Here is a 25,718-nt window from a genome sequence, read left to right on the forward strand (position 1 = left end):
GAGGTAGTTTAGCATTACCTTCCTCTGAATCTGGATGCATCTTAGTCTGGTGTCTCAGCTTTGACCATTCCGCCTTGGGTGCACCTACTAGGAGTCTAGCCTCTTGGTCTAGACTCCTGACGCCATTGCTCTCAGCCCCTTCGACATTCTCAAACCCCCTCACCACATAATGTGTGCATCCTTAGAGGAGGGCTTAGTCCCTTAGTAAGTGTTTTTAGAATTGCAGCCTTCAGGGGCATCTTTGCTCCTGAGTGCTCCCATCTAACAGCTCCACAACACTAGGCTCCTTTTTTTCCTACAATGGCCTTTCGGTGACAGGCCTGGCCTGGGGGCACTTAAACCCTTCTTGCCAGAAGCAAGTAGGCTAGATTAAATGTTCCCTACCCAGTCTCCCTAAGCAGGTGAGATGGAATGATTCTGTCACTTCAGGTGAGCCTTGGAACACCCTCTTTTAGCTAAGATTTCTATCTTAATTTCCAATCAGATAAATGTTTTTGTTTAAACTGTATGCTCTAAGCAACTACGGTTGATGCTTAATGACATCACTAGGGCCCACCCCTAAAATCTCATGGTTTGGGATGCTTCTGACCTGGCAGTGCAAAAAGAGCACATTATAGTAATCCAGTTGGGAGGCTTCCAGAGAGCATGGGTTACTATGGCCAGGCTGTCTCTGACCAGGAATGGCATACTTACTTGGAAGCAGTAGCACAGTGGCAAATTCAGAGGTGCAGGGTCTGTTCTTGACAGCCACACTCCCTCCCATCCTCTTTTTTTTTATCCTGCTGGGTTGAGAATGAGAACCTTGTTAATGCCTTCTCCCACAACAAAGACATCCCTAGGAGCCAATAAGCATGAAAAGGCAGAGTGTTAGCTAGGAGCTGACTTACCTCCCTTCACTGTGGTTCACTCTTATTAGCAGGAAAGAACAAGGAAGTATGTTAGAAGACTCTTCTCAGTGGCTAACATACACTCCTTTCATGCTGATTAGCTCATAAGATGATGGAGACATGGGGACCCTGATGAGCCCGGCTCCCAAAAAAGTAAGGAGTCTTAAGACCCCCTGAGGCCTTGGATGACTACACCCCTGCTTGGAAGTAAGTCTCCTTGAAATCAAGAGGCTTTTGCCCAAGTAAACATAGCTGGGAAAAAACTCTCATGTTTTCTTTAGACGTTTTAATAACTGTAGTGTAAATAATTTAGTATAGCGTGTGTTGGCAAATCAAACACCTGCATGCTTCTGTCAGACTTAATTTCTTCCACACTGCTATTTTGCTTGCCATAGCAAACTGAAAAGCCAAGGCAAACTTCCATCTGGAGTCAATTAGGGAGATATGAAGGAACATGAAACAGATCAAACTTAAATCGTGACAGCAAATGAGAGAATAAAGAGGGGGAAAAGCACTTTTTGTGCCAAGTGGCAAATACACACACACACACAGGGCCTTGCTCCCCTGCTCACTATGCTTGCTAATCCCCTCTGCCTGCTCTGCTCACCAACTAGAGACTCCCAAATGCGAGCACACACACACCTACACAGAGAGCACAGACACATACACAGAGGTCACCGTCCCAAATGGGTCACTAAGCTTCCTCCTCTCCCCTTTAGATTTTTTCCTGTGAGAAAGAGGGAGGCAGCTGGTTGAGGTGAGAGACACAGAAGTAGTGGAGAATGGCCAGGGCAGAACCTCAGGAACCATCCTTTTGTCCCACTACTTCTCTCCTCCTTGCCTTCCACCTCTGAGGTTGTTGATGAGATTGGGAGGGGGAGAGACAGCAACAGCAGAGCAGGAAGGTTGATAAGGAGCTATCCTGGGCTGTTTTGACTATTCTTCGGTCACTTACTCGCCCGCATTGCTCTCACACCTTGCTTGTTCACTTGCCTCATGTCTGCCTCGCTTCCCAATGGCTTGCCGCCCTTGCTTGCCTCACACTCGCCGCATCCCACCCCTGCCCCCATGGAATGCTGCTGTCAGGCTGTGTGATGGGGTGATGGCTTAGAAAAATATTATATATACTAGGGGCTCTACCCCTGCAAGCTTTGCTCACCAACCCCGACTACTGTTGCCTCCCCATGGATCGCCAACACTCCTCCCTCTCTCCCCCCATGGGTCACCAGTGCTCCCCCTGCACATGGTTGCCAGTGCTCCTCCCCCACAAGTTGCCAGCACTCCCCTCCCCCTGCACATCGGTTTCCAGCACTCACCCCTCACTCCCCTAGGGTCACCAGTACTCACCCTCCCAAGTCACCAGCATTTGACTCTCTCCCCACATGGATCACCAGTGCTCCTCCTCCCTCCCCCATAGGTCACTAGCCCTCTCATTCCCTTCTGCCCCCATGGGTCACCAGCCCTCCCACCGGTCTCCCACTCTTCCTCCAACCGACTGACCCCCCCCCCAAGGTTCAATCCCAGTTAGCACAGCCGTCATCATATGCCTCACTCGCCGCCAGCTCTGTCCCTCTTGCTCCCTCGCTCACCACCGGGCACCTTCTTCGCTGCTGCCGCCGGGTGTCTCGCACATTGCCACCTCATGCAACTCTGCTGCTGCTGCCACCACCAGGCACCTCACCTGCCCCATTGCCATCACCAGGCACCTCACACTCTGCTGCCATCACCACTGCTGGGTGCCTTGCTCATGCCCCACTGCCATCAGCACCGCTGTCTCACCTGGCAGCATCACACTACTAATGAATGCTTCTTCGCAGGCACATGCCTGCACAAAAGCATTCACGGGTAGCATGATGCTTAAAAATATATTATATAGTAAGAGATCAATATGATACGTAGCAATTCTAAGAATTAGGGATGCATGTCAACAAGCTCTGGGCGGAAAACTGTATCTGATCTGGGTAGAGTGAGGTTAGGTCACAATGTTTTTATGAATCAGAGGTAGCCAATGTGGTGCCCTTCAGATGTTGGAATCCAACTCCCATCAACCCCAGTTAGCATGGTCAAATGGTCAGAGAGCTTTTCTCAAACAACGTCTGGAGGGTAACATGTTGGTGATCCCTGTTATATACAATGGACCACAGCATCCTACAAGAGATTCAATCACCCCTATTATATGTGCTGCTCAATAACAAAAAAACCCACCTGCAATGCCCCTCGCTTCCACTTTTCAAACAACCTCTATGTTAAGCGACAAAGACATCATGCCAAGATAACACAAAACTGAGCCCTTTTCACCCTCATTGTCCAGTACAATAGCCTTGATCTGCCTTGTCCTGAAATAATGAGATTATGCTAATCCAATAAACCATTCATACTTGGCCACTAGAGATAGGCAGAGCCATTTAATTCTTTAAAAGACATTTTTGCTGTCCAGAACTTTGCACCTCTAACCTCTCCCATTCTGCCAAATATTCTGGAATCCCGAGAATCCTGATAGAAACCCAGCACCTCTGGAGGGTTTCCAGACATTGTATAGTTATTCACCCGACTTGTGTTCCTTCTTTCTGCCCCATTGCACATTCAAGGCATCCTGAGAAGTAGCAAACCATTAACAGAAGCCTCTTCCACCAGCATCTTTCTTAATTGGTTTTTTGGAAGAGCTCCTGACAGCTAAATGACAGTTGGTGAACATTTTTGGGGCTCTAGAAACCCTGCTTCTTTGTCTTTCACAGAAGTTTGAGTTATGCTGTGATAGCTCTTGATGGCTCTTGCATATCAATCTATCAAAAGATAGAAACAGATCTGAACTATTCTGGGTTGGCTTTTTCCTCATGGCAACCCTACTTGCTTAAATCATGTTTTAAAGAATGGGGAAAGCATGATTTCCTGAACCTTCTTTGAATGTGTTTTTTTATGTGCAAAATTGCAGTTCTGCTCTGAGATAGAAATTGTGTACATGTCAGTAGAAAGCCATATTTATTCTGGATTAAACTGTCAAGAATAAAAGTGTGACCTTGTACCAGATAGATGCCACGTCTTCAGGAGGCCTGGCTTGGCTGGAAAGGTTCTTGCTCTATGATTCAGTACTGCCAAGTCATGGAGTCAGATCCACAAGATTATTAGGAATGGAAAGGCAAGTCATAGGATGGGGGGGGGGTAGAATTGGGCACTGCCCTTAAGGGAAGAGTACAGCCAGAAAGGAAAAGAGAAAAGAAGAAGCTAGAACTGAAAGATCAGTGACACAGTATGTATATACACTCCATTCACCAACCTGGTGCCCTCCAGACAGCTGAGGCTGATGGGAGTTGTAGCCAAAATATCTGGAGGGCACCAGGTTGGTAAATGCTGATATATTCTGTACTATACATATGCACACACATTATACAATGCCATCTTTTTTTCCTGCTCCTGTACCTAGAGTCTAGAGAGCCGTATTTTGACTACCACAGAGGTGTGAAAAGCTAGTGTGGTGCATTAATAGCCAGAGACTCAAAGGCTATGAGGAAGCTAGATAGAGCACAGGGAAACCAAGTCAGGCTGTGTTTTGGAATGGTGGGCTTTTTGGCATGTAATGTTTTTAATTCTTTTTTGCCTAAGGAAATAGCTTTTAAATGATCTTTGGATGAAATCTTTGGAGGTTCTTTGGAAGTATCAGGAGATTCTGAGTGAGAAAATCCCTGAAAGTCAGTTTGTCAGCTACTGCTAACCCTCCCCTGCAATGTGCAGCCACAGGGCAGTGTTGGCTGTGTTTAAGAGCATGTGCTTTCCTCCTCATGAAGGGCAAAGGTAAGGCTGTGTATGGTCCCTGGAGTCCTGTGCAGCTTGCAGAGGGTTATTACTTGGCAGACAAATCAATATGGAAAGGATTTGTTGAAAGTGGAAAGCTTGAAAATTACTGTAGGCTTATCATAAAGTACAACCTTCAGGACCTCCTGACTCCTCACGTACCATCTTGATCACTGAGATCTTCTGATGGGGCACTTTGGTGGTTCCCTACACCCATGATGTTTGGCTGTCCTCTACTAGGGACTGAGCCTTTAGTGTGGGAGGCCTGCCTTCTTCCACTAGAGTTCCACTAGGGGTTTGGCAGGAACCATACCTCCTTTCTTTCAGGCATCTCTTGAAAACTGAACTTTATAGACAGGACTTTGTAACGTGAATTTCTCTCTCACCAATTCAATTTTTATTTATGCTTTTATTATTGTTTTTAATTATGTTTGTATTGGTTTTTAAATTTTATGGTGTCTATGTTGTTAGCCACCTTGATGTATTCCTATGAAAGGTACAGCTTATAAATAAATAAATAATAAGGATGTACAATCTTTGTGACAGTTGGACAAGACCATTACAACACAACTTGCAGGGGGATTTTAGGAGTTAAAGTACTCCCAAAACACTTTGTTTTGGATAAAGCTGTAAAGTGCTTGATTGGAACTTGAACCTTTAAAAATAAGTTGTTGTTGTTGTTGTTATTTCCATTTATAGACCGCTAACTATCTAAAAGATCTCAAAGTGATTTACAATAGAATACCCAAAGTACAATAAAAATATCAAATCAATTTACAAAGCAAAACACATAACCAAATCCATATACATAAACATAGTATAAAAGTCAGAATTATGTGGCATTTTGTGGCATTAAGAATTATGTGGCAATAGTTTGGATGGCTGATGGGGGGCAGAGAGAGAAGAGGAAAACACAACAAATACTGAAGAGCAACAGATTTGTAGAGCCATGGACTAGAACTCAGTTATGCTGAGATCATCATTATGCCATCACTTTGGCTGTTTGAAGTTTTTAACTATTTTGCAAAACAATTGCACACTTAAACATCTCTCAATAATGATTTTTTTAAAAAAAATATTATAGTTCTTGGATCCTTAGGATTAGCAGGTTTTTCATTAAGACATCTGTGCTTCACAGTATGATCTTGGCCATATAGATTTTTAGACACCCTGACAACAGTTACACCTATGGCAGGGCTGGCGCTGCTTTAGGAACCATTATGAGATATGCAAGTCTTTTTTAAAATGTTGGCCCCCAAATTGAAGAAGGCATTCAGGCCCTACATTAGGCAGCACATGTCTTGGGCCAGCACTGAGCAATGGCACATCTTCACAGTGATCAAGAATAAGCACATCCTTGCAAACCAAGAAGACACCCATTGACTGCCTCAGACAAGGTCCCATATGTCTGTGAAACAGGTGCCAGTTAACAGGAGGTACCACATAGCTTGTGCAACCTAAATTAGTAAAGCAGGAATGTGGATGCATGTAGTCCATGTCTCCTTTTCTGAGGTCCCATGCTTCTGGCTCTTAGCTGAAACACAGCTTATCGTTTTCATTAAGCATTTCAAATACACATCTCAATTTGGTGTCCATTAATTCCTCAGATTTTGCATCCTTCCACACAGCTTCCATGTCTGTGATGTTTGGGGGGGGGGGAGATTGTCTGCACCATAAACTTATGCTTACTCTTCTCATTTGGATATTAGACAAAAACATATCACAGAAAATACAACTAATTCAAATGAAAACCTTTTCCGCTCCCTCCCTCCCCAGAACCAATATTTATAATAATGATGTACCTCATATATAGAATGACAGAATCATTTAGGTAAGTTCATATATACAGGTAAGTGTCTTACGATTTGAATGACCAGTAGAGTGCTATGATGCATAAATCATTAATTATCCTAACCATATGTTGCAGGTTGGTATGAATGGTAAAATCCACAATTTACCTGAGGTCAGCATTGATTCCTCTAGTCTGATCCAAGCCTTTTTTGTTCTCATTATTATGAAGCCAAGTTGTCGCAGCTGCAATGCTGTGTAGTAAAAATATAAATTAGGAAGTCCCCAACCCCCTGCACTTGTCTGAGTGTAAAAGGTGGACAAGGCCAGTCTTGGTTTCTTATTCTGAAAAAAAACATTTATGTCTGGCCCATTTCATGAAGCCATACCATTGCCATAAAAGTCATCCTCCATATTTTCTTGTCTTGATGCTTTATTTGTGTTGACATATTTTTCCTACAAAGCATGCTGCCATATTAAGTGAAACAATTCTTGGGATTGTGCCTCCATCTTCTGATTTCCAATTTCTAGCAGCAGCCAAGAGGAAAGATATTTCTTTGTAGGGAATATCAGTGTTTTGTTCATTTGTTCATTTGTTCAGGAACTATAACTACACTTCCCATGATTCTTTAGGGGAAGTCACGTGCTTTAAATGCAAGTTGGACGTCCTTTAAATGTATTGTGTGGATCTACTTAATAAACTTTGCCTGCATGTAAATTGTTTTAATTATTTTTTTTAATGGAAATGAGCTACAAAGTTTCCTAGATGACTATGGGAACCTCATAATCTCACAGCCTAATCTGCCCCTCAAGGAAGAAGGTCACACTGAAAATGTAGAGGTAGTAATGCTGTACAACCATAGTGTAAAATCAGATAGTATGTCAAGAAGCCTATTATGCACTTTATGCTAGGGAAAGTTACTAAAGCATTAAATTTCAGTCTTGATTTTAAGAACTTCCACTTGTATTGGCAGATTGCTGCCCCTTTTAAATCTGCCCCTTTTGTAAGTTTATTTATTTAATTTAATTTTTACAGTCGACTGACCACAATACAATATACAATATTTGCATAAGACTACTTGGTAACAGAGCTATGGCAGACATCAAGCAATACGATGGATTAAATGCAATATGCAATCACACAGGGTCTGTTCACTATGGCCAAGTTCAAGAATTTGGCTACTTTTACAGTAATTGCTTTATCAGAACCCTCTAAGAGAACAGGCAAAAGAGCCTCCAGGGAGTGACCTGGGAGGGATTGCAAAATGGGGTATAAAATATCTTTTCTGGCCCCATCATAATATCTACAGTTAAACAGGACATGTAAGACCGACTCCACTACAGCCTTATCACAGGGGCAGTATCTATTATTCCTTGGGGTTTTATCATATCTGCCCTCCAAAAGTTTAGAGGGTAGGGCGTTGAATTGGGCCAAAGAAAATGCCCTCCTGTACTTGGGTACAGATAACCAGCTTAAATAGCACACCCCGTGTTTACAAGGGAAACCTGCTAGACCCAGTGAACGAGGGGAGCAGGGGCCCGAAGCAGCTGCAAGAAGCTCTTGGTTGTCAATATCAACCAGCTGCAGTTTGACAATTGCCTTGGCCCTACCAAGTTCCATAGACAGCAAGTCAGAGGAACAAAGGCCTACCGAGACAATTTTATCCAGCACCACCTTGGTCCAAGATGGGTTAATAGGGTCTCTCAATACCTGAGAAGTAAGTGAGTCTTGAGTGAACATAAGACAGCAGCGTAGCCAGAAGCGAATGGCATAAGTCCAAGCTAAGCAATTTAAAGAGTTAAGGCCAGCCTCCAAGTTAAGAGTAGCTCCAGAGACCCATCTTGGGACACCAAAAATAGATCTAAGAAAGAAGGGAAGAATTCCTTCAAGTGATCCTTTGAAGTAGGGATACCAAATTGGGGCCCCATAGAGTATCATCGGGACTATTTTAGTTCTTAAAACACGTACTGCTGCTGGCACAAATTTCCTGCTCTTTGTGAAAAAGAAGCGGGTCATTGCACCAAAATTTTTCTCAGCTTTGGCCTTGACATTCTAGATATTCTATTTTTTTTTTAATAATTTTTTTTATTCAAATTTTTTCAAAAGACAAACAAAACAAAGTCAAAAAACATAACAATACAACAAAAAATAATAAAAATAAAATAGTTGACTTCCGATTTGTCGCAGATCAGCTATAAGTATATAATATACATCAAACCTGTCCCTTAATGTATACATACAGAATCACTTTTCTCCATAGGCTGTCTTAGTTAATCGTCAAATCCCAATATCATCATTTTATTTTGATCTTTCAACAAAAAGTCTAAGAGAGGCTTCCATTCCTTAAGAAATGTATCTGTCGATTTTTCTCTAAGTAAACATGTTAATTTATCCATCTCTACTAAGTCCATTAATTTCAATAGCCATTCTTCCGTTGTTGGTGTTGATTCCATTTTCCACTTTTGTGCATATAATAATCTTGCTGCCGTAATCATATATAATATTATTCTTCCATATTTCTTTTCTATTTGTTTATCCATAAAACCCAATAAAAAAAAATCTGGTTTTGACTGAATATTTATCTTTAGAATTTTTTGCATCATCCTACCTATCTGTGCCCAAAATGATTTTGCCTTTTTACACAGCCACCACATATGATAAAATGATCCTTCTTGTTGTTTACATTTCCAACAAACATTAGAAACATTACTGTACATTTTTGACAACTTTTCTGGAGTCATGTACCAACGGTACATCATTTTATAGAAATTTTCTTTAAGATTATAGCATAGTGTAAATCTCAAGCCTTTTTTCCACATATTTTCCCATTGATCCATTTGTATGTTATAACCAAAATTTTTTGCCCACTTTACCATACACTCTTTTACTTGTTCTTCCTCCATATCCATTTTCAGTAAGAGTTTATACATTTTCGCAATTATATTTTCATCATTTGTACACAAACCTATTTCAAAATCAGATTTACTTATTTCAAACCCATACATTTTCTTGTCCATTTTATATCTTTCTAACAATTGTAAATAGGCAAACCATTGAGAACTATATCCTTCCTTTGTCAGTTGTTCTCTCTCTTTCATTATATATTCTCCATGTACATTTTCTAATAGTTCTTGATAAGTTAACCATTTCTCTTTTCCAGCCATCTCTCTTCTGTAAAACGCTTCTTGACTTGAGACACATAATGGTATTTTCGAATAAAACCTTGGTTTATATCTGTTCCATATTTTCAACAGAGGACGTCTTATAAAATGATTATTAAAGTCTACATTTACTTTTACTTTGTCATACCATAGATATCCATGCCATCCCCACTTCAGATTATGGCCCTCCAAATCCAATAGTCTTTTATTCCTCAATAAAATCCATTCCTTTATCCAGACTAGGCAGCAGGCAGCAAAATAAAGTCTCAGATTTGGTAATCCCAGTCCTCCTCTTTCTTTGGCGTCTTGTAGTAGTTTAAATTTAACTCTTGGTTTTTTTCCTTGCCATACAAATTTAGAGATATCTTTTTGCCATTGTTTAAAAGGTAAATCAGAGGATATTACAGGTATTGTTTGAAACAAAAACATCATTCTCGGTAATACATTCATTTTTATCACAGATATTCTACCCATTAATGACAATTGTAGTTTATCCCATTTTAGCAGATCTTTCTTAATCTCTGTCCATAATTTTTCATAATTATTATGAAACAACTTTGAATTTTTATTTGTCATAATGATACCTAAATATTTCAACTTTTTCTCTATTGTAAAATCTGTCTTGTCCATTAACTCTTTCTGTTCCCTTAAAGTTAAATTTTTTACCAACATCTTTGTTTTTTGATTGTTGATCTTAAATCCTGCTAACGGTCCAAATTCAGGACCAGATGGGTTATCTGCAATGTACTATAAATGTTTGGAGGAGATACCGGATAGTTGGAAAAATGCTAACATAACATTAATACCTAAAGAGGAGGAAGATTTAACTAAAACAAAAAATTATCGGCCAATATCTCTATTGAATAATGACTATAAATTTTTTACAATGATCTTGGCAGAAAGAATGAAAATAATATTGCAACAATTTATCCAGGAAGATCAATCAGGGTTTTTACCTAAAAGACAATTACGTGACAACGTCAGGAATGTCTTGAATGTCTTGGAATATTTAGAACAACGAAATGATAAACAAGCAGCTTTGATTTTTTTAGATGCTGAAAAAGCATTTGATAACTTGAATTGGAAATTTATGTTTCAGGTTTTGGAGCAAATGGATTTTGGAGACAATTTTATAAAATGGATTAGATCGATTTATACATCTCAGAAGGCTCAGATAATTGTTAACGGAGATTTAACGGATTCATGTGAAATACAGAAGGGTACAAGACAGGGATGTCCATTATCTCCCCTTTTATTTATTCTGGTCTTAGAAGTGCTGCTTAGAGATATAAGGCAAGACAAAAGGATTTCGGGATTAAAGATAAAAAAAGAAGAATATAAATTGAGAGCATTTGCTGATGATTTGATAATTGTATTAGAAAACCCTTTGGAAGGAATTAATGTATTGATGGACAAATTAAAAGATATTCTAAATGACTATTCCCTAGACCAGTTGGTCATGGAACCAACCAGAGGGACGGCAACCCTGGACTTAATCCTCAGTGGGGACCGGGACCTGGTGCAAGATGTAAGTGTTGTTGAAGCAGTGACCACAGTGCTATTAAATTAAACATACATGTAAATAGCCAATTGCCAAGAAAATCCAACACGGTCACATTTGACTTCAAAAGAGGAAACTTCACAAAAATGAGGGGATTGGTAAAAATAAAGTTGAGAAACAAAGTCCAAAGGGTCACATCACTCGAAAATGCTTGGAAGTTGTTTAAAAACACTATATTAGAAGCTCAACTGGAGTGCATACCGCAGATCAGAAAAGGTACCGCCAGGCCAAGAAGATGCCAGCATGGTTAACGAGCAAAGTCAAGGAAGCTCTTAGAGGCAAAAAGTCTTCCTTCAGAAAATGGAAGTCTTGTCCGAATGAAGAAAATAAAAAAGAACACAAACTCTGGCAAAAGAAATGCAAGAAGACAATAAGGGATGTTAAAAAAGAATTTGAGGAGCACATTGCTAAGAACATAAAAACCAACAACAAAAAATTCTATAAATACATTCAAAGCAGGAGACCATCTAGGGAGGCGATTGGACCCTTGGATGATAAGGGAGTCAAAGGTGTACTAAAGAACGATAAGGAGATTGCAGAGAAGCTAAATGAATTCTTTGCATCTGTCTTCACAGTGGAAGATATAGGGCAGATCCCTGAACCTGAACTAACATTTGCAGGAAGGGATTCTGAGGAACTGAGACAAATAGTGGTAATGAGAGAGGAAGTTCTAGGCTTAATGGACAATATAAAAACTGACAAATCACTGGGCCCGGATGGCATCCACCCGAGAGTTCTCAAAGAACTCAAATGTGAAATTGCTGATCTGCTAACTAAAATATGTAACTTGTCCCTCGGGCCCTCCTCCGTGCCTGAGGACTGGAAAGTGGCAAATGTAACGCCAATCTTCAAAAAGGGATCCAGAGGGGATCCCGGAAATTACAGGCCAGTTAGCTTAACTTCTGTCCCTGGAAAACTGGTAGAAAGTATTATTAAAGCTAGATTAACTAAGCACATAGAAGAACAAGCCTTGCTGAAGCAGAGCCAGCATGGGTTCTGCAAGGGAAAGTCCTGTCTCAGTAACCTATTAGAATTCTTTGAGAGTGTCAACAAGCATATAGATAGAGGTGATCCAGTGGACATAGTGTACTTAGACTTTCAAAAAGCGTTTGACAAGGTACCTCACCAAAGACTTCTGAGGAAGCTTAGCAGTCATGGAATAAGAGGAGAGGTCCTCTTGTGGATAAGGAATTGGTTAAGAAGCAGAAAACAGAGAGTAGGAATAAACGGACAGTTCTCCCAATGGAGGGCTGTAGAAAGTGGAGTCCCTCAAGGATCGGTATTGGGACCTGTACTTTTCAACTTGTTCATTAATGACCTAGAATTAGGAGTGAGCAGCGAAGTGGCCAAATTTGCTGACGACACTAAATTGTTCAGGGTTGTTAAAACAAAAAGGGATTGCGAAGAGCTCCAAAAAGACCTCTCCAAACTGAGTGAATGGGCAGAAAAATGGCAAATGCAATTCAATATAAACAAGTGTAAAATTATGCATATTGGAGCAAAAAACCTTAATTTCACATATACGCTCATGGGGTCTGAACTGGCGGTGACCGACCAGGAGAGAGACCTCGGGGTTGTAGTGGACAGCACGATGAAAATGTTGACCCAGTGTGTGGCAGCTGTGAAAAAGGCAAATTCCATGCTAGGGATAATTAGGAAAGGTATTGAAAATAAACAGCCGATATCATCATGCCGTTGTATAAATCTATGGTGCGGCTGCATTTGGAATACTGTGTACAGTTCTGGTCGCCTCATCTCAAAAAGAATATTATAGAGTTGGAAAAGGTTCAGAAGAGGGCAACCAGAATGATCAAGGGGATGGAGCGACTCCCTTACGAGGAAAGGTTGCAGCATTTGGGGCTTTTTAGTTTAGAGAAAAGGCGGGTCAGAGGAGACATGATAGAAGTGTATAAAATTATGCATGGCATTGAGAAAGTGGATAGAGAAAAGTTCTTCTCTCTCTCTCATAATACTAGAACTCGTGGACATTCAAAGAAGCTGAATGTTGGAAGATTCAGGACAGACAAAGGGAAGTACTTCTTTACTCAGCGCATAGTTAAACTATGGAATTTGCTCCCACAAGATGCAGTAATGGCCACCAGCTTGGATGGCTTTAAAAGAAGATTAGACAAATTCATGGAGGACAGGGCTATCAATGGCTACTAGCCGTGATGGCTGTGCTGTGCCACCCTAGTCAGAGGCAGCATGCTTCTGAAAACCAGCTGCCAGAAGCCTCAGGAGGGGAGAGTGTTCTTGCACTCGGGTCCTGCTTGCGGGCTTCCCCCAGGCACCTGGTTGGCCACTGTGAGAACAGGATGCTGGACTAGATGGGCCACTGGCCTGATCCAGCAGGCTCTTCTTATGTTCTTATGACATATTTGGCTTGGGTTCTCCAGCTGACTGTTTCATGAAACCAAATACCCAGGTACTTATAAGAGTCAACCTGTTCGATTCTGGCGGACCCCATGAACCAAGAGAACCTGACCTTTCTCCTGGAAAACACTATTACTTTAGATTTAGAGTGGTTAATTGTAAGGTAATTACCTTCGCAATATTCCACAAAACCATTGAGTAGTCTCTTAAGACCCAGCTGGGTTTGGGAAATTAGGACCGCATCATCTGCGTAAAGCAGAATGAATACTTTTGTAAGCTCAAGCTTGGGTGGATGGGATTGTAACATTCCCAGAGCAGGAGGAAGGTCAGCCAAATATAGGTTAAATAGGGTGGGGGCGAGAACACACTCTTGCCTAACACCTCGTGAGGAGTGGATCTCCCTCGAAAGGTGGCCTCGATAGGTACATCGTACCTGGATAGAAGTATTGTGATACAGTAAGCGAATCAGGAACAATAGCCTTTTCTCTATAGACAGCAGTTCTAATCTGCTCCACAAACGGTCACGAGAGATGGAATCGACAGCAGATTTCAGGTCTATAAAGGCTGTAAAAAGTTTGCCTCCTCGTGGTTTAGAGTGTTTATGCGCTAAGTGGGCCAATACCAAACAGTGATCAAGAGTGGAGCATCCTGGTTTAAAACCTAGCTGCTCTTCTCCCAAGATATAAAGTATGGAATCTCAGAGGCTTTCATTCACAAATATTTGTGCCTTGTTCTGTATATCTTATTAGAAGATCAGATAGCCTGCTTATGTGCTGGTTCTTTTTCTATCCAATCTGCCAGTCTTCAAATGTTGCCTTTTCTGGGTTCTTTCAATTCTTTAAATTACCAAGCAGTTGTAATGTGGATTGCTGAGAAAGGGTTAAGGGTGTTGGCTCCTTTTCTTATCCTTATTTTCTTATCACCTGGAGTAAAGGCAGGTTAAAGAATGACTTTAACCTCTGGCTGTTGAGGAGGAAGTGTCACATGGCGTGGTTGGGAGGAGGGAGAAGTTACTGTGGGTCATCATCACAGCATTTGTTTCTCCATCACACTCAGCTTTTCTGCTTCAATACTCCCCTGACTAGTATAGGCGGGAACTACCTCCCTCTCCCAGTTTCCTGTTTCCAGTGCCTGATAAAATGTTCCTCCCTGCAGTGGAGGTGCTTCAGTTGCACTGGAATGACAGATGCTCACCAGTGAGAGTGGCTCTGAGATAATAACCAAGACGATCTGAGCACACAAAGTTTCAACAAGGTTTTATTAACGAAGACAACAGTAAGTTCCTCTTTCTTAATAAAGCTGGTAGCCTTGCTGGTAGCAGCCACTTTACCTATCAAATGCTTTCTGTTTCTGCCACATTCACACCAGATATTTATTCCACTTATTTGATTTCCCCCAAAGAATTCTGGGTAGGATAGTTTGTGAAGGGTGATGAGAGTTGTTATGGGACTCCTATTCTCCTCACAGAACTACATTTGACAGAGTGGCTTAAGAGTCAGTCCCTCTTCCCAGAGAACTCTGAGAATTGTAGCTGTTAGGGGAATAGGGGTCTCCTAAAAACTCATTTGCTCATGATGTATTATTATCACAGAAATGTAGCAGAACTTTTTTTTGCTAATTTGCTCAGATTTGTTTAATAGGGATTGTTCCTATTGAGTTGTTAACAATTATAGCCACAAACCCTGATGCTTTTGAAAATATTTTAGAATCTGAAAAATTATATTTCAACTTTTGGGAGCAGTAAGAAGACTTCTAAATGATGAATATAGTCTTATTGTGCATATATTTTGAGGATCCTTTTTATAAAAGATATACAGACCACACAAAGATTTGAGCCTCAGGAAGGATTTTAATGTTTTGAATAAGAAGAACTATGCTATCTGTTCCTGGGAGTATTTTCATGATCCATTTGGGGAATGGAGTGATCCAAGGGTGGACAACCTCCCATCCACACACATGCAGTCCATGCATCCTCCCCATCTGGCCTGGAGCCTCCCCTCCTTGTACTGTCCCCTGTGGGGCAACTAGGCTTGAAAAAAAGAAATCCCATTGACAGTTTTCAAGATTCCTTGCTGCATAGGATCTCTCTCTCTCTTTCTCTTTCTGTGTAACCCTCACTAGAGTGAGTGAGGATGGTAGACCATTGGACTGAGCCTGCAGGGGAGTTCTTATGCATAAGATCCATAATGGACATTCCTATGAATGCCAAGGCAGCAGACCTGGTGGAGTTTCAGCTGCTTGGTGGATTATTTAAGCACATATGGGCTCGGGGTATTCTACTTAATGAGTGGTATTCAACACTACTCATATTCAGAGTAGACATGACTAATATGTTCATTAATTTCAGTGGGTTTACTCTGAGTAGGACTTAGTTGAATACAACTAAATGTTTGCTGCTTGTTTCAACAAACAATCCCAGTGATCAATAGATAGCACAGTATAATAGGGATTGGATCACTAGCTGCAGAAAAAATCCAAAGGTGTCAGAAATTCTTCAGCACCACTCAAACACTATCTCACTGGGCTCTTTCATATTTTCTCTCTCACATCAGTGGAACAGTATGTTCAGAAGATTTGGGGGGCTACTGTTGCCTGCATCTAACTAGAAAGGACAAATGGCAAGCCATGTAATCTGTAGAAGTTAGAAGTAGAGCCATAGAGGTGAAATCTTCTGTAGATTTTTTTATTTCTTCAGTGGCACTGGCTAGCCATGAATCGTTCTCACTCCAAATCTCTTTGCTCTTGGTGGGCTTACTTTTGAATGCATGCTATCCAAGGAAAGCTCTCCAAGCAGAAGACACAATCCACTGCATTATGAAAAAGGAATACCTGTCATCCTGGTTGGAGTTGACATAATACTCCAAAATAGGAAAGGAAATGGTTTGATCTGTTGGGAAAATATGAAAGGTAAAATAGGAAATAAATAGAAAATAGGAAAGGTAATGGTTTGTTTGTTCTGTTGATGTAGGAGACTGGCAAAAGATATAATTGCTTCTGTTTTGTATTTCTGTCGACACCACAGCTTGTTTTGTACCACATGTTTTAACGCTGGAATCCTGTGTACACTTTGCTGATAGTAAGGGTGCTTCCAGACTCACGATTTTGGGGTGGGATTCATTGACATCCCAGCAAATTCAGACTGCACAATTACATCTAAAGCACTTCTGAAACAAACCCACGTCTTCAAAATATTAGACTTTTTTTTTATAAGAAAAGTTAAGTGACAGAGAAATGTAAACTGGAAAGTGTGGGATAACATTTGATTTGATGCAACATCATCTAGCCTCCTCCTCATCTAATCTCTCCACAAAGAAATCAGGCTAAATGCTCATTAAACAGGTCATCTGGAAATAATCTAAGCCCCATAGAACAAATTGGGATTGATTTCTAGTAGATATATGTAGAGTTGCAATGTAAATGCCAATACCTTCTTAATGCTACCTTGGAGTGAGCAATGGTTGTTTTTTTCAATGTAAAGTGCTTTTTGGGGGGGGGGAATAAGGAGGATTAATTTTATGATGTTTTAATTGGAAATTGGTTTTAAATTGTTTAGGACTGTGGTTTGTTTTTGTATATGTATATTATGTATAGCTTTTTGTTATTGTAAGTCGCCTAGAGTGTCCACTAACCCGGACAGATAGGCGACCAATAAATAAAATATTATTATTATTATTGTTATTAAAGTTTGATTATTCATTCATTCAATTTGTTAGACGCTCATCTGGCTGGTTATAGATTGATATAAAGGCATTTTCACAACTGACATTTAAAAAGGTACTAGATTTTTGGTGTATTTGTAAATATTAATTAAAATGCATTGAGTAAAGTATTAATTTGAGTTTTAAAACTGGGTTATTTGGTAGCATATTATTATTATTATTGTTGTTCTTGCTGTTATTAATTGCATTTATATACTGCCCCAGGTGGTTTACAACAATTAAAAACAAATAGGCGTGTTGGCTGACTGGTAGGATAAAAGTCTCAGTGAGGGGGATCAAGTTCCACTTTCTATAGGTGCTTCCAGATGGGTGCTTATTATTTCATCAATGTTGCCATGCATGCAACTTTTTTTGCAGCATCCACCCAATGCCATCAGCATCAAATGTCAGCCCACATTTTGTGCCCCCATTTAATAATTATTTACCCTTTACATGGAAAATGCAATATTTTTTAAAAAAAACCTGTTGCCAGTTACCCATTTGTAGTATTCACACGATTTGTGATATTAAGTCCTCATCTGGAAGAATCCTATATTTCAACATCCATAAATAATTCGCTGGGATCTCTAGTGTTCTTAGCATCTTTTCTTACATTTCCGAGAACGTACAAAAGCAGCATAGAGAAAGTAAAATGACATGTCCTCTTAGACCCTGTGGGTGTTTTTTAAAGGCACTGCAATGTTTCAAACTTTATGGGTTCCTTTTCAGGAATGAGCATTCAAAACTCTTTAGTAGTGAGAAACAGAAGTCTTCAACAGGTGAGATGGAAAATGGGAACAATGCCCAGAAAATGGGAAGGGGCTTCTCTGAAATGGTAGTGGTAGTAATAGTGTGAGAACAGACCTTTGGGAGCTTTTCCCAGATTAATGTGGTCTAAATATCCCTGTGGTTTCATCTCTTCCCATGCTTTCAGATGATGAGCTTGCTGTACCTCTTGGGACTCTTCCTGGCTGCTTCATCAAGCCTTCATGCTGGCTCCTCCCTGCGCTTCATTGCTGTTGGAGATTGGGGTGGGGTCCCCAATGCTCCTTTCTACACAGCCCGTGAGGCAGCTGTAGCCAATGAGATGGGACGCACAGTAGCTTCATTGGGAGCCGACTTCATCTTGTCCCTTGGAGACAACTTCTACTACAGTGGTGTGAATGATGTCTATGACAAGCGCTTTCAGGTCAGGAGGTGGGGGATGGAGAGGTTTGAGACTCCATCATGACTCCTTAAATGAATAAGATAAAACTCAGATTGTTCCTGAGTAAATGTAGGCACAGCAGACAACCTAAACAGCCCTAAGTTAGGGCTCTGGAATGCAGTGCAATCCCCCCCCAAATCCAGAATTACCTATATGAATTTATTTTTAAAAGTGTATCCAAAGCTGTATCTACACCAGCATCCCTTCATAGCAGTCCTCACCTCTGTGCTTCTTAACATTCTTGTATTTCTGCAACATGGTGTATATAGCATTTTTAACCCACTTGTCAGCCAAAAAGTCTCCTAGAGTGGCTTATCAATTAAAAAAAAAGGTAGCTGCTGTCCTTAGGCTTACAATCTAAGAGACAGAGCACAAGAGGAGTGAAAAGGGAAGGAGGAGTGAAAAGGGAAATTCAGCCACCACTTCTTAAAATTTCAAAGTCCTTATAGCAACCGTTTTGAATGGAAACAGTTCAGGAAGAGGAGGAACCTGAGGGAGGTGTTTTCGCAGCAAAGCCATTGCAGGGGCCCCACAGTCTCATATTTTCCTCTGCTGTAGGAAAGCCCAATGGAGATGGTCTCTTGTCTACTTCCCAGCCCACAAACTCATCCTTCTTCTGGCTGATACTGAGTCAGCATTAGTTGCATGTCAGGCACTATCAAAACTAGACAGAATTTTCAGGTATGTGTGGGGAATTGGAGGACAATTGAGAAAGGATAGAGAGGCAGGTAAAAAGAGCTGGGGGGTTCTGAGAAGTATTTTCTGAATGAGGGGACTTACTCAGATGGGGGTACTATCTGGCAAATGGGTCATTCAGATCTGATTCTACTGTGTGCTTGATTGGCACACGAGGGTCCACACACTCCCATTTTTTCATTCACAGTATTTATTTGCCATTTCACTGCTTGCCATCCACACCACTGGGCAGGGTTTGGCAAAAAATATCCTGGGTATAGTTTGTTTTTGTCCTTCCCCTCAATCACTCCTCCTCTCCCAGTTAGCTTAGTGTAGTTTCCTTGTTCTTTAAAAAAAATCTTTTTGCACAATTCTGATTTAACATAATTACACAAGATCTATGATTTGGGGCTGCTTAGTGCTCTGAGTGGGGTGTGTGCACATGTGCTGAACTTTCTGTAAATTAAGATAATTTGTCTCTCCCAGCACCCAAAGTTAGCTTAAACATTCAAGGTTAGCTTAAAGCACCTTGGGATCAGATCATGTTGCTGAGAGGAGGGCAAGGAATCAAATCAGTCCTGAACCTCTTACTGTTTTCTCAAGCCTCTCCAAGTGATTCCTTCAGCATTTGAGAGGTTTGCTGGGTAGAAGCAGGAGGCAGAAAGAGGTTTTCCTTTGGCATGAAGACACTTACCTCCATGCCACAGGGCTTCCTCCTGCTGCAGGAAACTCTTGGAGAAGGTTGGGGAAAAATGTCAGAAGAGGAAAAGATTGATTCCCAATCCCAAGGTACTTTAAGCAGAACATCAAGAGGAGGAATTGCCTTAATTTACAGAAAGATAACCACATGCATACCTCCTCCCTCCATTCACAGCCCCAAGCATTTATTTTTGCTGTTACGTGTCTTGTGCAAATCTGTTCATGCACAAAGCAAATAGAACTATGGGTGTGTCAATAGAAGGCACCCAGTGAAAGATCACCACACAGGTGACAAACCATCCACCCCAAAAAAACGCACTAGGAAGCTTTCATACCAGTAGTGACCACAGATGTGTGATAGGTTATTTCTGCTTATTGGATTGTGTGCAGTAAGGGAAAATCCAGATTAAAGAAAGAAAAAGTTTGAGCAAGCATTTTGATTTTTTTTTAACACCGCACAAACCTTCCAAGCATGAGCAGCACCAAATCCACACTAAGCTGAGTCCCTGGGGAAGTGCCCTGGGTTTCAAGAGGGAGGGGCAGCCTGCCCAACTGACAGGAGGAGTGAGCAGCTTGACTGGGAATGAGAGAGGGTTGGGAAGGGTGACAGACTAGAGAAAGTCAAGGTTAAGAAGAGAGAGAAGGAATGAGGAGATGGAGATAAAAAAGATAATGGGCTTAAGGGTTTTGAAAAAAGGGTGATAGCTGGAGTCAGGTGCATGCCATCAAGGGAAAGCAGGACTGGGGGGGTCCCACCAAGGATGGAGAAGATAGCAAATGGGAGGGAGACAGAATCATGGGCGTAAGTTATGACCTTTAAGCAGAAACAGGGAAGGAGGAGATGGAATTAACTGGGCTATTTTTTTATAGACTCATAGAAAAGTAGAGTTGGAAGGGGCCTATCGGCCATCTAGTCCTATCCCCTGCTCAATGCAGGCATCCAAGTTTATCTACACAACACCCAGCTCTTCATAAATGTGGTGGTATTTTATAAACAAACCATCCTGGGTCTGCTCCCAAAATGTAAAGATGGCCAAGTTATGATTCAAAAGGAAGCCTGAAAGTATGTAATAAAATATGCCAGGCCAGTGAAGCATGCTGCAGGGACCAACAAACGGAGAGTTGCTGGTGCATGTGCGACAGCCAAAAGGTAAAGGACTGTAGCTCAGTGGTGGAGCATCTGAAGTTCCCAGGTCCAGTCCCTTGTGTCTCTAGGCAGAGTTGGAAAAAGCTCCTGCCTGAAATTCTGGGGAGCCTCTGCCAGTCAGAGGAGACAGTATTGAGCTAGGTGGACCAATGGCGGTATAAGGCAGTATAAGGCAGTTTCCTGTTTTCCTGAAAGGGTGAGCCACCTCTATGGTAACTGTTGGTCTTGCCAAATGATAGATTTGGGGCACACTGATTAAATGCACAGCTTCCTATTTAGATATCAAAACATGTGCCTCTTCTGTTCATTGCCACATGTTCTAATTGTGGCAGGAAAAAGAACTGGGACACCTTAACAATGTTGTGAGAGCCTGCTGCCAAGGCAGAGGTGTCAAGGTAAGATGTAGTTTGCTGCTAAAGGTGTACACCAAGTAAATGATTTTCCAGGAGGAGAGAGATGAGTAACCACTCCTCATCCCTCCTCTTCCTAGAACTCTCTTCTGCTGCCCTTTGCGAATATAAAATTTGCACCCTTAAAAGGCAGCAGAATTATTGCTCATTGTGTATTTGGCTCTTGGGGCTTTTCAGTTTGGAGAAAAGGTAAGATATGATAAAAGGTAAAGGTGTCCCCGCACTTATAGTGCGAGTCGTTTCCGACTCTTAGAGTGACGTCTTGCGACGTTTACTAGGCAGACCGTATATATGGGGTGGGATTGCCAGTTCCTTCCCCGGCCTTTCTTTACTCCCCAGCATATGCTGGGTACTCATTTTACCTATCACAGACGGATTGAAGGCTGAGTGACCTCGACCCCTTTTACCAGAGATTCAACTTCCTCCTTTCGTTGGAATCGAACTCCGGCCGTGAGCAGAGCTTCGGCTGCGTTACCGCCGCTTACCACTCTGCGCCGCGGAGGGTGCAGAGGATAGAGATGTATAAAATTATGCATGGATAGGTTTTTCTCCCTGTGTCATAATACTCGTACCATCTAATAAAGCTGAATGTTGGAAGATTCAGGACAGACAAAAGGAAGTATTTCTTCCACAGCACATAGCTAAACTATGAAATTTGCTCCTACAAGAAGTAGTGATGACCACCCACATGGCTGGCTTAAAAAGAGGTCTACATAAACTCATGAAGGGTAAGGCTGTCAATGGCTACTCGTAATGGTGGTGTTCTTCCTTCACTGTCAGAGGCAGCAGGACTCTGAGAATGCCCATTGTTGGGAATCGCAAACGGAGTGCGTGGTGTTGTACTCAGCTCCTGCCTGTGGTCTTCCCACTCTGAGAACAAGATACTAGACTGTCCCTGCTTTGGGGTTTATCTAAAAGGAACAATACAAAAGGAAAGGGGGATAGGCAGGGAAAAGGAAAACCAAATGTGGGTATGAGCTCATATTGTGACATATTGCTGTAGAAAGCCAATGCCTGCCTCTGTGGTAGATAAGGAACCATTGAAAATTATGCCAGTGGTACTCCACATAAATCTTTTCTTTTGTGAATGCACACATATTGATCACTTCCAGAATATCAGTATTTTACTAGAGGGTTTCAAGTGCATACTGTAAATTTCGGTTTTCACAATTAAAGTGGATTAAAGTGCTGTGTTGCCTTAACCCAACAATATTTTTAAAGACTTTTTGCAACTGGGAAAGTAACAGAGAACTGCACGGAAAAGGGTGGGACTGACAAATTGTTAACAGGGAAAATGTATAACCTCTGCACAAGCAAATGAGGATGAGTCCTCCTTGTTGTATAATCTATTAACAAATCAGAATGAACGTAAGCTTTGTGAAAGAAAATCAGGATGAGTGCTCAATAAACAGCTTATCTGGAGAAGCCTATAGATGAAGACTATCCCCTTTCCATTGCAGGAGACCTTTGAGTCAGTTTTCCAGGCACCCGTATTGCGCAAGGTGCCGTGGTATGTGCTGGCTGGCAACCACGACCATTCAGGGAATGTTTCTGCACAGATTGCCTATAGCAAGATCTCCAAGCGTTGGTAAGACTCTACTATTGTAAGGCCCATGATTTGCTGCTGTTAGTTGTTAAGGTGCAGAGAATTTCCAGGTGTGGATATGTTTCAGGGAGAGTATGTGGAAGAAGAGGAATATCTTGCAGTGTCTGTGTACTTGTCCACCTAATATGTTTGCATGAGAGGATTTGAAATGGAGGCTTTGCCACTTAGGCACTACAGTACACCAGCCCTTATTACATTTACTTAATATTTATTTTCAATTACCTATTACAGTCACAAAAATAAAATAAAACAAGGCTGTCCTCACAGCTTCACTGATTTAAAATTTGCCCCACAGATTAAGCAACTAAAACTTTCTCTAAGTGGCTATCAAACTTTCTTCCTTGAGGAAAAAACAGCACCAGCCATCTGCCATTGCAGGAGAGTCTGAGACATTTATTTATTTATACTAAAATGTAATATCTAGTCTTTCTATATTCTATATTTCTGTATTCAAAGGGCAAACTAAGGCACTGCTCACAGGCTTTTTTGGCTTCAGTACTGAACTCAATGAGACCTATTTCGGAGTAGACGTGGATAGAATTACTATGTTAGTCAACAGTCCTTTAAAAAGCAGGTTGCACAATCTGGCTAAATTATATTGTGTTCTCACCAGGAGAACTGAGTTATAGAATATATAGATTATTATCCAGAGATATACAGAATATTATCCAGAGATATACAGAGATATATTGCCGTCCTGGGCTCCTACTGGGAGGATGGGATATAAATAAAATAATAAATAGATAAATATAAATAAATAAAACAGAGGGCTGCAAATTTAAGAAAGGGAGAGAGGGACAGTAGAGACAGGGAGCACTAACACTTTTCCTGATGATTTTCTTCTCAGTTTTTCCCAACTGGCTGCCCATTAGCTACCAGGCTCTGGTTTTGGTGTACAAAGCCCTATACAGCTTGGGACCAGGATACCTGAAAGATTGTCTTACCCCTTACATGCCCACTGCGCTCTGCAGGTGAGGGCTTCCTGCAGATATCATCTTATCAGGAGGTCCATTTCTCACAACATAGGAAGCAGACCTTTAGTGTAGTTGCACCTACCCTTTGGAATTCCCTCCCCTTAAATATTAGACAGGTGCCATCTCTGTTAACTTTTCGGCGCCTAGTAACCTTCCTTTTTCAACAAGACTTTTAAGTAGAGACCTTGTCCCAGTCTGTGTCTGCTTTGGAATTGCTTTTTAAGATGTTTTTAAAGCTTTTTTAAAGAAAGATCTTTTCAAATATGTTTTGCTTTAACATGTTTTTAAACATGCTTTGTTTTAATATTTTTAAAGTCTGTTTTAATGATGTTTTAGAGTGTTTTTAGTGTTTTTGTTTGCCGCCCTGGATTCCTAAATCAATTAATCAATCAATAAAATTACACACAGACATAACATGGGCAGCTGCTTTCACACCCACAGGGGAAATGATACCTAGGTCCACATTTTTTTTCTCTATGAGGAGCACAGCTTGAGGATATATAATGAAAAGACAGCCCGAGGAATCATTCCTTCCTCCACCTCTATTCCAATCAATTTTTGAGCCCCACCAGCTGAATTGCACAGTTTTTTAAAGGCCCACCAGGAGACACGTCACCTTTCTTCCAGATCACATCTAATTTGGCCCAGATGTTGGAGGCTAGTTCATTAGAGCACATGGGGCACTGCCTCACCAACTTTAGCCTGCCCTCAGCCAGCCCCCACCCGCCTGCCTTCTTACTTACAACCAGTCCAGGGGGTGGCATTGCCTCACTAAGTCTCACTAAGCAGGGAGGAGGATGGAGGCAAAAGAAGAATTAGCTGGCTCCACCTGTCACTGGTTCTTGCTCCGTCTGTCATTGGCTCAGGAACCTCCTCCTGGTGACCTACCTGCTTTATGTCCTACCAGTCCTGATGGGCACCAGCCACCACTGGGCCCAGAGAGTCTGTAAAGATGCTACCTGTACTTGGAGCTGTGAGGGGATAATTGCAGATTGAGTTTGGCTCAGATTAAACCCCCTCTGATTTGTTGTCTGGTTAGACTGATCCTTATTTATTTATTCTAAAAATTATACCCTGCTTTTCAACATATAGGTCTCTTAGTGACTTACAACAACAAAAATATGCAATGACATGCACACCCGTTATGTGGGTTCCCTATTCCATCTTGTCCACAGAGCTTTTGTGACTGTTGGAGCATCCCACCAAAGGTCTTGTGATATAGAAGCATAGAAGAAGTCTTCTGACTGTTCCATCTCCTGACCCTTTTTCCCCAGGCATTTCCCCAAATACTACTACAAGCTGAGGTTCAAGGTGCCTGGAAGCAATAGCACTGTTGCCATCCTCATGATAGACACTGTGACTATCTGTGGTAATTCAGATGACTTCCAGAGTGAGAAGCCCCTGCGTCCACGGGATGTAGGCATGGCCCGTAGCCAGCTGTCCTGGCTCCGCAAACAGATGGCCAACTCCCAGGATGACTACTTGCTGGTGGCTGGGCACTACCCAGTGTGGTCTGTGGGAAAGCATGGCCCCACAACATGTTTGATCAAGCAACTACAGCCGCTGCTGCTGAAATACAAGGCCACAGCCTACTTGTGTGGCCATGATCACAACCTGCAGGTAAGCCAGGGAAGAGAGTTTCCCATCAGCCAGATTCCACTGCCATGCTTAAAGCGTGCTACTGCACATTCTGTAAAGTCATGGTAGAGAGTGCTAGATTTGGCCCTGGCCCACAGGCTCAC

General features: G+C 41.6%; 1 protein-coding gene across 4 annotated transcripts in view; it reads left to right on the forward strand.

The window, feature by feature from the left end:
* ACP5 (acid phosphatase 5, tartrate resistant) overlaps positions 1 to 25,718 on the forward strand; it is a 41,295-nt gene that overhangs the window by 12,452 nt on the left and 3,125 nt on the right. For 2 of the 4 annotated variants that reach the window (XM_061629500.1, XM_061629338.1), the window contains exons 2-4: positions 18,193 to 18,447; positions 22,857 to 22,984; positions 25,251 to 25,596. In XM_061629500.1, the coding sequence (XP_061485484.1) occupies positions 18,193 to 18,447; positions 22,857 to 22,984; positions 25,251 to 25,596 (729 nt within the window). Of the gene's footprint in view, positions 1 to 6,472; positions 6,508 to 14,630; positions 14,836 to 18,192; positions 18,448 to 22,856; positions 22,985 to 25,250; positions 25,597 to 25,718 lie in introns of those variants that run through there. The other 2 variants (XM_061629448.1, XM_061629383.1) reach the window with 2 other exon arrangements.

Source organism: Rhineura floridana, chromosome 1 (assembly GCF_030035675.1).
Source record: "Rhineura floridana isolate rRhiFlo1 chromosome 1, rRhiFlo1.hap2, whole genome shotgun sequence".
In the NCBI taxonomy this organism is placed as follows: Eukaryota; Metazoa; Chordata; class Lepidosauria; order Squamata; family Rhineuridae; genus Rhineura; species Rhineura floridana.